The 16,030-nt window shown below is 41.5% G+C and overlaps 1 protein-coding gene across 4 annotated transcripts in view; it reads left to right on the top strand.

Moving 5' to 3' along the window:
• The window catches only part of syt16 (synaptotagmin XVI), a 44,993-nt gene extending 31,616 nt beyond the window's left edge, over positions 1-13,377 (top strand). For 2 of the 4 annotated variants that reach the window (XM_074692002.1, XM_074691999.1), the window contains exons 4-7: positions 1,137-1,378; positions 6,045-6,509; positions 6,595-6,784; positions 9,493-13,377. In XM_074692002.1, coding sequence (XP_074548103.1) covers positions 1,137-1,378; positions 6,045-6,509; positions 6,595-6,784; positions 9,493-9,806 — 1,211 coding nt within the window. In that variant the 3' untranslated portion in view covers positions 9,807-13,377. The remainder of the gene's footprint in view (positions 1-1,136; positions 1,379-6,044; positions 6,510-6,594; positions 6,785-9,492) is intronic. The other 2 variants (XM_074692001.1, XM_074692000.1) reach the window with 2 other exon arrangements.
• The last annotated feature ends 2,653 nt before the right edge of the window (positions 13,378-16,030 follow it).

Here is a 16,030-nt window from a genome sequence, read left to right as displayed (position 1 = left end):
GCTTCATCCTTATGTAGGTCAATCTATTGTTATTGTGTATGTGTATTTATATTTACTTTGAATAAATCTTTTGCATTAAGTCGTCAGTTTGTTCTGGATGAAAGGATTGTGCCGCGTTATTTGACTCTCACAACATGCACCTGATGAAATAACACACATTCATCACACACACTGTGCTCACACCACATCGTCAGAACAGGCTCTATCTGTTTAAATATAAAGCTCCATTGTTGATCTGCATGACCCCAATTTCACTGAATTCTCTAAAATCCAGAGTTAAAAGTTATTTCTGGGCCAACTTTAACCTTAACTCTTCACCTGCTCAACCAAAAATAGAAAACCAGAGTGTTCCTGGTTGTTTGGGTGGTTTACTGTCTGTCAGATGAAATCTGTGCTGACATGAAATACTTAAAAAGGAAATGTACAAATTTAAAATAAGAAAAAAATACTTTTTTTTTTTTTATTTTTGCAAAATTTTGAAATGTCAAAAATTTCAAGCAATTTTGGCAGATTTTTTAAATTTCACAATTTTCTTTTATTTTAAAATTTTCAGAAATTTTTGATTTTTCTTTTGCTATTTTTTTAAATCAAAAAAATTAAAAAAAGAAAGAAAGAAAGAAAGAAGAACAAGAAAAGATTATGTACATTTTTTAAGAACAAAACTTCCTGAATTTTTGGCAAAATTTTGAAGTATCAATTTTTTAAAAATTTTTGCAAATTCTTGAAATTTTGTTTAATTTTTATTTTTTTGCAGTTATTGGAAACAGTTTTTTTTAACTATTGAAAATTTTTTCAACTTCAATTTTTTTGCACATTTTGGACATTTCTTTTTTATTTTAGCAAGTTTTTGCAAATTTGGGGGAAATAAAAAAAAACAAGAAAAAAAATGTAAAATTGCATAAATCAAAAAAACTTCTTGATTAATTATTTTAGATTTTAACTGTTTATATAATTTAATACACTTTTTTTTGTCTTTATTGTGAATATAAAGTCGATTTCGTGGCTCCTGAATGACTTTAATCCAAGTGAGCTGAGGAAAGATGGCCCCTAAGAAAGTAAAGGTTGCAGACCCCTGCTTAACACCAATCATAGTCTGTTTGATTAAAATCATGCCCGACTTTTCTCCCCTCCTCTAGCAGAAATGGAGGCTCAGAACCGACAGAGCTTTAAGGACCCGCTGACGGCGGCGGCGGAGGAGCGAGAGAGGGCGTCCTCGCTGGTTCTGGAGAAACCTGCGACTCTGGAAGTGCCTGACGTCAGCAACAGCCCCACCCCCAGCATGAGTCGCCAGGCGGCGGATGGAAGCGAGGAGACGGAAAAGGCGGTGGATAACGAGAAAAATGATGCCACGGATAGCTCCTCCACCTGGAGTCCTGAGGTACTGCAGCCACGCATTAAGGATCAGATGTTTCTAGTAAAGTTCAAGCAGGCACACTGAAGAGTTAAAGGTAAATTCAGCTGGTTTAGTTCCTCTTAACCAATGGTTAGAGCCTGATCTTTGAGCCTGGTAGTGTGAATATGTCTCTGTCAGCTCCTGATGTTTCAGTTTAAAAAGCGCCCAGAGCCCATGTGCAGGGATTTTTTTGTCTTTTTCCCCCTACTCTTTTTATTTGATTTCTGGAACTAGAGGCATACATATGCTAATAAAATAAAATGAAATAAAAAAAGTTAAAAAATAAATGATTAAATAAATAAATAAATATGTGATAGGCTAACATACCAAATTAGAGAAAAGAAAATGCAGTTGACAATAAAAATAGTAATAAAAATAATAATGATAATAATAAAAAAAATAATAATAATAATGATAAAATGGATACAAAAATAGAGAAAAAAATCGAGTACGATTTGATACTTCAAATTATAGAAAATAATAATAATAAAAAAAAACATAAATAAGTGGAAGTCAAAATATGAGTCTGCATTTTTCTTCTTATACTCTTTTTTAAAATTTCTGGAACTAGAGGCATACATATGCTAATGAAATAAAAAAATAAATAAAAATAGAATAAAATAAATGAATGAATAAAAAATAAGTGACAGGCTAACAGTAAATTGGAGAAAAATATATGATAATAATAATAATAATAATAATAATAATAATAATAATAATAATCATAATAATAATAATAATAATAATAATAAATAAATAAATAAATAAATTTGATATAGAAATGAAAATAATTAGATATATAAAAAGTGTAGGATTTGATACTTCAAATTATAGTTAATTAAAAAAGTAATAAATAAATAATAAATAAATAAATAAATGAAAATATACATATATGCATGCAAATTTTACTTATTAAGCCTTAAACCTTAAATGGGTGGGAGGTAATAAATTTTTTCACTGAAATAGATTTGGGTCTGGATTTGAGCATGCATCAGACTCTCGTTGTGAGCGGAAACAAGCAAATTTAAGCAGGATGGAGCCCTGCTCTGCCTACCTACTCATAACAAAAAAAAAAAATTCATTGTGCTATTTTTTCCAAATTTGGCCTCCCTGATCCCCGCTCAGAAAACATTCTCCACAAAAATACATAAAAGTCTGGATTTTAAAAAAACTCCACTTTTTTGTAAGAAAAATAATGTTCATGTCAATCTGACCCTCGATTACGGGCTTTTAGATCTTTAAAACTCCCAGAGGAGGATGACTAACACAGAAAAACACCATTAACTATTTTCAGATGTGTGTGTTCAGGAGCTAAAGATGGAGGCTGTTTGCATTGAAAGCTTTTATGCTTTTAGTTCCAGGAACTAAGAGTTTGAAGCTGCCTCTGCAGGTGTGCAAAGAAAAGTTTGTCTGCAGTAAATTTACCAAAACTTTGAGAAAAGGAAGGAAGGGATTACTTAACGGGGTCAGTGAGGTGATGGCAGCCCTGCTGTTACCCATCATGCTTGGCAGAGGTATCACCATTACACGGCTCTGAGAGGATTATCGCTCTGCCGTGTTATCCTCTCAGGTTTGATCAGGAGAAAAAAAAACAAACACAACCCACCGAGGCCTCGAGGTTTTGTATAAATAGTTGATATTTCCTTCGCTCTCCACGCTGCGTTGGCTAACAAACAGAAGCTCATGAATAATAATCGCTCTCAGTGTGTGTGTGTGTGTGTATAGATCAACTCGACGTGTATTTCTGTGTGTGTGTGTGTGTGTGTAGGAGAGTGGGAACGCAGAAGCTAACAACCTCTCAGTCAGCGAATCACACTTTCTTTGAAATTTGGAGCAATCTGTGCAGTAAACACCTCCCACACACACATACACACACTCTCATACACACATCCACGGAGACTCACAGTGAAATCCAGAGAGGCCTCATAAATAAGAAATGGGTTTGGATCAGCGGAGCGGCGGAGAACCAGGGGAGAGCCATGTTGTAGCAGTTTATTTACAGTTATGTAACTGTTGTGTCACGGCGAGTGTTTCAGCTCAGTGAACACAAACGCTGGTGATAATGGGACCAAAACAATGCTCCGATGAGGGTTTCTACCACACATCCGGGTTGACCCATATTCGTGCTGTAAAATAAAAACGTTTCCTCTTGGAGAAAATCTTTGAACTCGATCAATAAGCGGAAGCGTCTCTTCTCTAATGGAGCTGATACAGAAACCGTAAACACGCTCAGCTGCTGCTCAGGTGAGCATGTGCCTCTGTGTTTTCCTCTTCACGTGCGCACCTCCTGACCTGCACGTTCAACAGACTCGAGCACCCTCATTATTTTATCTCCTCTGTGGTTACCATGTCGACGGCGACACTCAGCCTCGCTCCGTCAACACTCGACACAATCAATGTGTTTGCACATCAGGTGGGGGGTTGGAATCAGCTGAGGAGAAGAAGAGGAGGGTTATTACTCCTTTATGACCCTGTTTCTTGAGCCCAAACTCTCAGGAGTCGCTCTTCATGTCTATAGACGCTGCAGTTATCGACCTTTTCTTTTACAACTTCTTTTATGATCAAAAGAGCAGATTCAATTAAATTTGACCACAGGATCCAGGGTCTAAATTTAGTTCAAGAGGATAAATTGACCCCTGAAAACATCTCTTACAGTAGAAAGGGACTCTGTGGATCGTATAGAGCTAGGTAATTTATTCACCATTTAGGAACAACAGAGGAGAAGAGTCTGGCTAGAGATTTGGAGCCACGCTGGGCTGGGAGCACCCGGCGTACCCGAGCGTAGAGGACCAGAAGGATTTTCATTCATTCATTTTCTGAACCGCTTATCCTGTTCAGGGCCGTGGATGGCTAGAGCCTTCTCAGCTGTCATTGGGCGAGAGGCGGGGTACACCCTGGACTGGTTGCCAGTCAATCACAGGGCTGACACATAAGCTGCGTCTTCTCTGAAACAAAGCTTGATTGTTCTTTGTACCAAAGAGCTACATGCCAATCACAGAGAGGAGGAAATGCTGCATGTCTTCATCTATGCTCCTGGTTTACTGTGTCACATTTTTCTTCTTCGTTGGATTTATTAGCGGGGTAAACTGTGTCGTGTTGATACTGCGTCGCACTATTGTCTAACAGCTGCAGCTTTCGGTATCCGGCTTGCACGCTGCCTACCACGCGGCTTAAGGTTATGGTCTACGATCTGAAACCCTGTTTGGCTGATGAGACACATTTGAAAAACGCAGCCTCACTCACCCCTCAGCTCGTATCGCCCTTCTTTGCTTCCTAACAACACGCCCCCTCCGACAGAGCGAGAAGCGGCAGCAGAAAATGTAACAAACAGACAGTCATCCTCCTTGTAACACACAGTGGGAGCTTTTTCAGTTGGACCGGCGCGATCAAAACCATGAGTTAACCGGTGAAGCAGGTCTGGCGTTGCCACTGCCAGCTGATCAGAGCAGAGCCGACTGTGGGCGGGGCTTTAACTTTCTTCACTAGCTCAGTTTACAATGCTAAAGATGTGTGGCTAACTTATGCTAACATCTATTGACAGAGCCGACCCGTTCCGACCAGCAGCGCTCAGTCATTAGCCAGTTTAGGCTCAGACTAACCAGAGTTATTCAGCTGACATCTCCCACTGTGGGAAACAAAGTCATTACCTGTTCAACAGAAACTCAGCTGTCTCTGCGTCAGTCTTCAGTCCCAAATCCCTCTGCAGCTTTTTCCGACAGTCGTACATTTCTCCAATATTCAGTCTCTGTTGGCACCTGTATCGCTCATAATTCTTCCTTGCTTTAGCTTTTTTCTTGAAACTTTTTCCTTGTCTTCCCTTCCCTGTGGAGGGTCACAGTAACAGCTTCCTGGTTTCGGTCTTATTTGGCTCCATGACGCTTCGGTAGCTGAGCAGCTAGCTGACGTGAGAGGGGTTGTGGGGAAGGATGAGGTGGGACCATGGGCAGTACGGTGGGAAGCGAGGGAGACAGGGGATTGGATGGACTCATGAACAGTTGAGTCTTCAGACATCTCTTACAGTAGAAAGGGACTCTGTGGATCGTATAGTGTTAGGTAATTCATTCACCATTTGGGAACAACAGAGGAGAAGAGTCTGGCTAGTGATTTGGAGCCAGGCTGGGCTGGGAGCACCAGGCGTCTTTCACAAGCAGAATTTATTTGAAATTCTTTATTTTTTATTCAGGTAGACATCAGGAAAAAATCATATACATAGAAAAGTAATTGAGTTTTCTCTGCCATTCAGTTTTTTCTTTTCTTATTCAAATAGAAGGAACTAAGTGTAACATGGGAGAACCAACCAAGTATACAGCAAAAAAAAGTCATGAGAGGAAGAAAAGTGAAACAAAACCACAATCACACAACAACTAATTAAGGTCAAGGTCCAAATGGATTTGACATATTTAACTCAGTTAGTTCACAGTTAGTAAACAAAAAGTGTCTTTTGTTGTCTTACTGCCCTCTACTGGTCTGGTGGAATGTTGCATTTGCCTTTTTTTTTCTCCATATGTTGAAACCTGGACACAGGAACCATTTAGTTCTGGGGATTGTAACTAAAAGTTCCTGGATCCAAATAAAAAAAGCATCTTAAGTAAGGTTTTCTGATGTTTTAAGATTTTAAACTGTAAGTGTTTTTTCTGTTTTTCTTTCTCAGCAGGAGCATCCTCACGTCCCTCTGGATGAGGTCTCTCAGCCGGTTAGCTCCTCCCCTCGACCCCCCATCTCTAAATGTGGAGACCTGGTCCTCTCTCTGGAGTACCGTCCCGACACGGAGAAGCTGCTGGTCACCGTCATCTCCGCCCGCGACATCCCCGACAAGGCTCGCAGCGGGATGGACTCCTGGCAGGTGCACATGGTCCTGCTCCCGTCCAAGAAACAACGGCACAAGACGTCCATCCAGAGAGGCTCGCTGCCGCACTTCAACGAGACGTACCGCTTCTCCCGCGTGGACCCGTCAGACCTGCACATGTTGGCCATCAGGTTCAGGCTGTACGCGCTGGGAGGCAGGATGTCCCGGGAGAGGATGATGGGAGAGAAGGTGCTGCGTTTGGGCGGGCTCGACCCCGATGGAGGAACCATGGAGACGACGCTTGTTCTGGAGCCGCGCAGTAACCTCAAGGTTTCCAAAAATACAGCGTTAACTCCAGGCTCAGATCTGTCACTTCGAGTTGGTTCCTGCCGCCTCACTGTGTTTTTCCTTTCAGAGCGTGGACTCCCAGCTCAGCCTGTCCGCCGTGTCCCAGAGCGACAGCGCTTCCTCCACGCAGTCTCTGACCCACGGGGGCGTCCCCGAGCTGCTGGTGGGTCTCTCCTACAACGCCACCACCGGGCGCATGTCCGTGGAGCTCATCAAGGGCAGTCACTTCAGAAACCTGGCCATCAACAGACCACCAGGTGTGCAGCACAAACACCAGCTCAGACTCAGCTCGTAGGGATGAATAACAGCCTGAATAATTCATCCGTCTTATGTAACACATGAAGAAATGTTTCCTGCTGGCAGAGGAAAACAGGAGCAGTGTAACTCTCTGCTCTCCGTTTCATAATCAGAGCCCACTGACACTTTTTCATCACCACTCTATTGATTTCTGCAGAGAGACAGTAACGGTTTAACAGAGAAATCCTCTGTCCACAGTCACCACCTTTTTCTCTGACTTAATTTCTCAGGAGCAAAAAAACATTTTTGGAAACGTCCTGTTGCTCTGTCTCTTTCTGCATGAATCGTCTTTTCCTGCTTGTTTTTAGAAAGTTACACGACTTTCTGCGGAACAACACTGATCACTAACGCTCTCCATGAGGGTCTGGTACCACCATTTGTTCAGCTCTACATTCAACACACAGAGATGGTTGAAGGAATCGGGAAAACTTACCATAATTGAAGACTTGATCAGTGTCCCGCTCCTTACTTTTGTACCATTCCAAGCTGTTTTCTGAACTTCGACTGCTTGAATTTCAGTACAAGTTCGGAAAAATTGGGCTGTTCTGAATCTTTTGACCAGTTAAACTGGTTTCACTTAGACAAAGCTCCTCTAGGTTTTCATGAACAGTTCAGAATAGAAAAGAAAAACTTAACTGTCCATTATAAGTGACAAAAATGTGTCTCTGACAGGCTCAATTGAAGAGGCTGTGAGGAGTTTGAAAGTGACCTTGAAAAAGTTTCTCTTCCAGATATCAGCATGATCCTAATCCACACTTCAAAATGAGCTAACCAGCACTAATATTACAGGTTACAGGTAAATTCAAATTGCTACTTCTAAGCATCATGTTCGGGTCATTCAGGACTGGACTGATCTACGGCACGTCTAGGTCTCTATGGCAACACCACGCTGACTAAGGAAGTTTAGTAGAGAGAAGAAAAATCTGTGTTTTTCTTTGTGAGCTAAAGGTTAAAACACAAGCTAAAGGTTAAAACAAAGGCTAAAGGTTAGAAAAACGGGCCAAAGGCTAACACCAGGCTAAAGGCAAAAACACAAGCGAAAGGCTTCAACACCCCTTTTAAGGCTAATACATGGGCTAACGGCTAAAACATGGGCTAAAGACTAAATCATGGGCTAAAGACTAAAACACAAGCTTAAGGCTAAAATACAGTCTAAAGGCAAAAACACACTGTCTAACGGCTAAAACACAGGTTAAAGGCCAAAACACGACCTACAGGCTGAAACAAAGGCTCAAGGCTAAAACACAAGCTAAAGGTTAAAACAATGGCTAAAGGTTAGAAAAACGGGCCAAAGGCAGACACCAGGCTAAAGGCTAAAACACAGGCTAAAGGCCAAAACACGGGCTAAAGGCTAAAACACAAGCTAAAGGATTAAACACCCCTTTTAAGGCTGAAACACAGGCTAAAGGCTAAAACATGGGCTAAAGGCTAAAACATGGGCTAAAGGCTGCAACACTTGCTTAAGGCTAAAACATGGGCTAAAGGCTAAATCATGGGCTTAAGACTAAAACACAAGCTTAAGGCTAAAATACAGTCTAACGGCTAAAACACAGGTTAAAGGCCAAAACATGAGCTACAGGCTGAAACAAAGGCTCAAGGCTAAAACACAAGCTAAAGGTTAAAACACAAGCTAAAGGTTAAAACAATGGCTAAAGGTTAGAAAAACAGGCCAAAGGCTAACACTAGGCTAAAGGCTAAAACACGGGCTAAAGGCTAAAACACAAGCTAAAGGATTAAACACCCCTTTTAAGGCTGAAACACAGGCTAAAGGCTAAAACATGGGCTAAAGGCTAAAACATGGGCTAAAGGCTAAAACATGGTCTAAAGGCTAAAACATGGGCTAAAGGCTACAACACTTGCTTAAGGCTAAAACATGGGCTAAAGGCTAAATCATGGGCTAAAGACTAAAACACAAGCTTAACGCTAAAATACAGTCTAAAGGCAAAAACACACTGTCTAACGGCTAAAACACAGGCTAAAGGCCAAAACACGAGCTACAGGCTGAAAGACGGCTCAAGGCTAAAATACAAGCTGAAGGCTAAAACACACTGGCCTTAGGCTAAATTAGCAAAACAAACACACATCGCACTGAAAGTTACTAACAACAGTGTGCGGAGACTCCGGGCCACAAGGTGGCAAGGGAGTGCATTCAAAACAGACCCTCCTCACAGCATCTTTAGTGTCCACCTAATTGTTGCATCTGAAGGGATCTCCTGTGATCAGGATGGCTTTCTCAGTCACAGACAGGCCATTTAAACTGTTTGACATGAAAAAAAAAACAGGAGTCTCACTGATATTTGATTGCGAAAAGTTTGATCATTGAGTTAACATATAACAGGGTGTCGTCTGCGTAGAGAGAAAAGCATTAATGCCTAACATCTGATGGTCTTGTAAAAGGAGAATGAAACGGGCCTAACACCAATCCCTGAGGAACACCACAAGGCTTAAATTTGACCTGTTAATTTTCAACTTTGTTCGTCAGAGTTTTCTTCTCTGATTCTCATTTTGTTTTTATCTTTGGTATGGTCCAAATCCACTTTAATAACCAGCTTGAAGGTGCGTTACTGCCACCTACTGTGTTGGAGTGTGATTACTACTGTTGCAGGCGCACTGTTTGAGTTTACGTGTTTAATAATTGAACTTTTTGTTTTCCTCCTCTCTGCTGCAGACACCTACGGCCGTCTGACTCTGCTGAACTCGGTCGGTCAGGAGATCTCTCGCTGTAAGACATCCGTGCGTCGCGGCCAGCCCAACCCCGTCTACAAGGAGACGTTTGTCTTCCAGGTGGCGCTGTTCCAGCTGTCGGACGTCACGCTGCTGGTCTCCATCTACAACCGGCGCAGCATGAAGCGCAAAGAGATGGTGGGCTGGATCGCTCTGGGTATGAACAGCAGCGGCGAGGAGGAGCAGCTCCACTGGCAGGATATGAAGGATAGTCGGGGCCAGCAGGTGTGCCGCTGGCACGTCCTGCTGGAGGCGTAACTCTCACAGGTCGTAGTTTTTCTCTTTTCAGGTGAATGTAAGTTTAATCTGAAAGTAGGAGAGAAGGATGGGCCTTGATTTGATCTTTGCACAGGATGATGAGTGTGGTTTGGGAGGCGTGGATCCAAGGACTCAGCTTTTTCTCCTCTGTTCTTCTGGTGAAATCTTTGTGTTGATGAATCAGGTAGTTTCATGAAAAGAAGAAAGAAAAACGGCTTCGGCGAGGTTACATGAGAGGATGGCATTGAGCTTGGGTTCACTCATTGATTCCTTTTGAATTCACTAACGTGGCAGATAAAGATGAGGCATGAAAGACCTTTAAAATCTGAAGGTTTCTCAGAGAAACTCTCTTCTCCTCTTCACTGAAAGCTTTGTGGCGTGTCCTTCGGCCTCCGAAAGGAGCTGAGGATCCACTCGAATCACGGCGCTGTGAGATGATCCAGCTGCAGCTTCAGTGTCTTAACACACACACCAGGTTCAGGTGTGTTTCTCCGTCCTATCATCTCTAAATCTTTATATTAATTCACTTTTGGACAAATTAATGTCGATGCACACAAACGATGTTGATAGATGTTGAATTTTGAACAGATAACACAAATTTACACCATTACTCTCTCATAGAAACACTCACAGGTCCGTCTCTAACTGAACTTGGGAGTTTGAGGTTGTAACGACTTGTCACTGAATTTGGTGGTTCAAGTTTGAGTGAGTTTTGGCGCCCCCTGTGGACAAAGTATGGCTCGTCACATTCACCTAATCACACTACAGTTACACCTGTGGCAGTAAAACTGTTTTGGTTCCTTGAACATGAGATTGTTGTTTAGCTGAAAGGAGCTGTGAGGAGTTTCTAAGAGATACTGAAAAAGTTTCCCTTCAAGATATGTTCCTGATTAAAATCCAAAATTTCAAATGAGATTATCAGCATATAGATTATACATAAACGCTGCTTCTTAGCTTCTCAACCAGGTCAGCAGGACTGGATTGATTCACGTCTAAGTCTATATGACCACCCCGGCTGATGAAGTTTAGCATAGAGAAGAGAGATCTGTGTTTTTCTCTGCTAAAAATGATTTCTGTGATTAATTTTGTAGTGATGGTGGACACTGGAGCCAAAGTGTCAGTCAGAAAAAGGACAGAAGAGCAGAAGAAAGAGAAACAGGAGAGAGATAGAGCACAAGCTAAAGGCTAACACACAAACTAAAGGCTAAAACATGAGCTAAGGGCTAAAACACAAGCTAAAAGCTGAAACACAAGCTAAAGGCTAACACAGGGGCTAAAGACAAAAACACAGGCTAAAGGATAAAAAAAACAAGCTAAAGGCTAAAACACACCGCCTAAAGGCTAAAGGCTAAACATAACTAAAGGCTAAAAAACATGGTCGTTACGCTAAAGGCTAAAAGCCAAAACATGGGCTAAAGACTAAAACACAAGCTAAAGGCTAAAACACAGGCTCAAGGCTGAAACATGTGAAAGGGCAAGAAAACAAACAAAAAAATGGCAAAAGGCTAAAACCTTTATAAGAGACTAACACAGGGGCTAAAGACAAAAACACAGGCTAGAGGCTACAACACAGGGTAAAGGCCAAAACACAAGCTAAAGGGTTAAAACGGGGGCTAAAGATAAAAACACATGCTAAAGGCAAAACCTGATGTAAAAGCTAACACAGTGCCTAAAGACAAAAACACAGGCTAAAGGCTAAAACACAGGCTAAAGGCAAACAAAATTGGTCTTCAGGCTAAAACCTGAGCTAAAGGGTTACACAGGAGCTAAAGACAAAAACACATGCTAAAGGTTAAAGCACAGGCTTATGACCAAAACAAATGTTAAAGTCTAAAACACAGGCTAAAGGCAAAAACACAGACTAAATGCAAAAAAACAAAAACAAAAATGGTCCAAGGGCTTAAACATGAGCTAAAGACTTAAACCCTGGTTAATGTGTTTATGCTAATGTCTATTCCAACCCACAGTCAGCAGTTATTCTGCAGTGGTCTGTTCAAACTTGAGAGTCTATCAATAAAATGAAGAGCCAGGTTACGTTAGCTCTGCTTGGTGAGGTTGGAGTTGGTAGATGAGCTCTGGTAGGACAGAACCAGGATTCACTAACGTTACACGTTACAGACACGTCTCAGAGCACCGGGCTGTGAGGAGAGAGAAATATAGCAGCTGCTAAGCTACGCTACAAACTGACAAAGTTAGCTTGATGTCATGTTTCAAAGAGTAGCTCTACCATTTATTTCCATGACATCTTCATGACAGTGAGTGTGAGACTCCAGGCCCAAAGGCTGGAAGTATTCAGGAGTTCATGAGGTAATGGATGAGGTAATGTTACCGCTGAGGGATCATGTGACCACGCTGAGTGCAGAAACAAACATGAGAGTAGAAGTGAAGATATCTTCTGATTCAAGTGGAGTAGGAAGGTGCCTCATTCATATTCAACACCCATTCATATTCTCCTGACACATGTGCTACTACAGGCAGGAAAACAGGCAGCTGGAGACTCTTCACCCCGCTGGGATGAGAGCCCCCGCCCCCTCCCCTCAGCCTCTTTGACACTGAATGATGTTATTTGGCCCCGGCTCCATCTCCTTCACAGGGCGCAGCTCATTTCAGCATCCATCAACGCTGAGCTGAAAAGAGGCTTTAAATATCTCGCTGCAGCTGTTAATAACATGCAGCGAATTACCCTGGAAGTGTGTTTTTTCCCTGCTCCTCTCTCGCGGTGGTTAATTGGTAGTTACAGCTGCAGATACAGTGTGCTGACGCTAATGCTGCTGCTAATGCTCATCCTCTCCCAGGCAGAGCATCATTGAGTCACAAGGCTGCAGCTCAGCCCGGAGGGGGGGATTATATTTGTTTGTGTCGACAGATACTGTAGCTCCAAACCCCTCGGGGGCTCACGCACGAGAGCAGAGATGTGTTTATTTGAGCGTTTGTTTGGTTTTTCTGCAGGCAGGTGACGACTGAGCCGCTTTAGAAATGTTGAATTGCAGCGTGTGTGAAGGCTGTAATCGGAGGAAATGGCAAGAAATGAGTCAGAGATGTGAGGTTTACGGGTACAATGAGGCGTGATTGGTTTAAAAAAGGAAGTGAAGGCGTACGCTTGGATCTGTGCGACATATTCGAGTTAAAGGGTCAGTATGGATCTGGGTTTCTGAGGTTTGTTGAGGTGGATTTTGGCAGGCGTGGTTTTCACAGAGCCATTGTTGATTGTTGTTTGGACACAGCGTGGTAACAACAGTCCCCAGGGTCAAATTTAGGCTTTCCCCTCCCTTTGGTTTTATTAATTATGGTGAAAAACAGTACCTTGCCCTTTCCTCATATTGACAACAGTCATTTTTCAGACAGTGAAACCTGGATTTTCACACTAGATTTTTTTCAAAGCTCCTGTATGCAATTATTTTACGATAAAAAACCACTAAAATTAACACTGATGCCTCTGCATGAGCTACTGAAGCAAAACAGAACATCAAAGCACAGACTGAAGGCTAAAACACGGGCTAAAGGCTAACACACAAGCTAAAAAACAAGATAAAGGCTAGAACATGGGCTATAGGCTAAAACACAAGCTAAAGGCTAACACTGGGGCTAAAGACAAAAACACAGGCTAAAGGCTTAAATACAGGCCAAAGGCTAATTACAAGAGACTTTTTTGTAGAGCTGGCCATGATTGTTAAACTCACCAAAATTCAGGGCTGTAGCTCAAAGTAGCCCAAGAGGCTGCAGTTTTAAGCCCCTAGGGGGCGCTATAGGTTATAAATATTTGGACACGTAGCAGATTCATACATTTTTGGGGGAAGTGAATTTTTGGGTTGAGTGCATTCGCGTTTTCCTAGCGAAAGGCACGCAATTTGGGATTGTTTTGCGGAAAGAAACATTAATCATAATAATCGCAAGGGTTTCAGGGCCCCGAATATTTCGCTTTTATGCAAATTCACAGTCCCGCCAGCCAGAAGCACTAAAATAAGACCGAAATGAATAGTCTTGAGTATAAAATGGCCTGTGATTATCTAAAGCTAGGCTACATAAAAAGGTAAAAACATCAAACACAGTCAGCTAAATCAGCTGTTGGAAAATCAACGCACTGAGTGCTCTGATGGCGCTGTTGAAGAACCTGTGGCTGACATTGAAGATGAAGAGCTTGAAAATTAGGGCCAAAACAGCCCTTCCAATATCCTCCTTTAATTCCTTCAACATTCTCAAAATTCTGTTTGGCTTGGTCGCTTTCTCAAACTTTTATTTTGGTCCGTCCAGTGGGCAGAGGACATTCATATATAACACTTATATATAACGTCAAACATTTAGATAAAATATGTGACAAATATATTTCGCAAAAATTCTCTAAATCTGCAAAAATAAGGATTTTTTTTAGCTAAATGTGGAGAAATGTTGTAATCTGTACTGTGTGCAACTTTACAATTAGTGCCCTATAGTCTACAACAGGTTCTGCTTTGTCCACAGGGGGCGCCAAATCTCATACAGAAACTTCCTCACTGGAGCTTTAAGTAGAAAACACTGAAAAAGTACACAAAATTATTTTCCATATTTCATTGTAGATATTTTGGTTGTATAGTTGAGAAGTTTGGATGTGTGTAAAGGGAAATGTTATATTTCAGCATTTTAAGTTACTTTTTGGATCTCAGGACTTTGGGAGTGGTAAAAACAATAATTATAAAAGTAAAAAGAAAGTAGGGAAGAGGAAAAAAGTTGGAAAAATATAGGAAAATGTTTTAGTCAAAATGTTTTATTTTGACGGGGGATACAGGAAGTGATGCCTAACGAGATTGGTGCAGCATCTTGTGATGTTGAGGTTTGAGAAATAAAAAAAAAACTTTCGGCACGCCAGCATCAGCACCACGTGTTTATAAGCAACAGAAGTGTTGTGAATAATTATTTTCACTTCACTTCCTCCCCTGAAATAAAAACCAAAGGCTAACTACAGTAATGACTCAATTCTCATACATTTAGCATTTTGTTCTCATTATATGTTTTTTTTTCTGGTAATATCACAGTGTAAGTCTCATCAAAGTTTTATTCTCCAAACTTTGTCTATTTTCTCTTCTTTAACGTGAGAGAGACGATGAATTCTTGTAGACAAACCTGGTTCAAAGGGTTCACTTCTTTACTCATTACAGTCTCCACGTTACTGGATTAAAAACCCATCTCTTCACTCTCAAGTCAGTTGAACAAACTGAAGGTCACTCAGATTATCACCGCGTTTAAGTGTTTGTAAAGAACGCGCGTCAGAGCCGCCGTTCCCGAGAAGAGCACAGTGGTTCATTATGTCGTGGGATGATTCAGGGAAGCTTTCAGCAGCGAAGACAAGGTCTTTAATTCACAGATAAATAATAACTGGAAGGGCACGATTGAATGGATTCACTCTATATATTTGAAAGAGGAAATAAGCTGTAAATGCTGGATGTCTCATGTTTATTGTGCAGATATGTAAAAATGACTTCTTCAGGTATAAATGGAGCAGACACTGGAGAGTAGGAGTGCTGCAACTCATCGGAGGAGTTTAAAACTTAACTGTTGGTGATTTAGTGAAGACTAATCACTCGAACTAATATGTTTACATCTCTTTGTTAGTTTACTTTACCGAGGGAGAAAAGTGTCATCTGGCATACTACTTGCAGCTGAGTGGAATAGGCCAGTTCCTGTATTTTGTTTTTATTGACAGTTAACATTTGAGCAGTAATGAATGGTTGAACGTGGCTCATGACTTTGTGAGGGGTTGGGCCATGTCTTCAACAAGAATGGCTTTTTAAAAAACAACTTGTAAAGCTATTTGTTTTGCAGTTTTAACTGTTCCTCGAGTGTCCACTTGAGGCTGGTTTTGGAAGTACAGGAAGTCACAAACCCACCAAGCCAAAAAAAAGCAGTTTTCAAAGCAAAAAATTAACCTATTTACAGCCTGGTTCAAAAAACGACTCCTGTCTGAGTGGCTAATTTTACTATCAGCACAGCTCACTTGCCACTTCCAATATGGCCGTGATAGCCGATCTGCTTCAAAATCCCATTTCCGAAACAGACGGATGATATCAGGGAGACTATGTCCATTAGTTATATGGTCTATGGCCATTCTGGGCTTGGTGGCTAGGCTAGGCTAATGCTAACCAAGCTACCTGATCAACTGCAAACAACTGCCTACTATAGTACTGTTAACTTTCAGAACATTGGGCTACACTGTACAAGAAAAGACGACTGAGGCAAAGTTTGGCCGTAAG

Source organism: Halichoeres trimaculatus, unplaced genomic scaffold, assembly GCF_033239565.1.
Source record: "Halichoeres trimaculatus isolate MK-OKI-2021-1 unplaced genomic scaffold, fHalTri1.1 fHalTri1_scaffold_17, whole genome shotgun sequence".
Taxonomy (NCBI): Eukaryota; Metazoa; Chordata; class Actinopteri; order Labriformes; family Labridae; genus Halichoeres; species Halichoeres trimaculatus.
The sequence above is the reverse complement of the archived record's forward strand: the minus strand, read 5'-3'. Positions and strand labels throughout refer to the sequence as shown.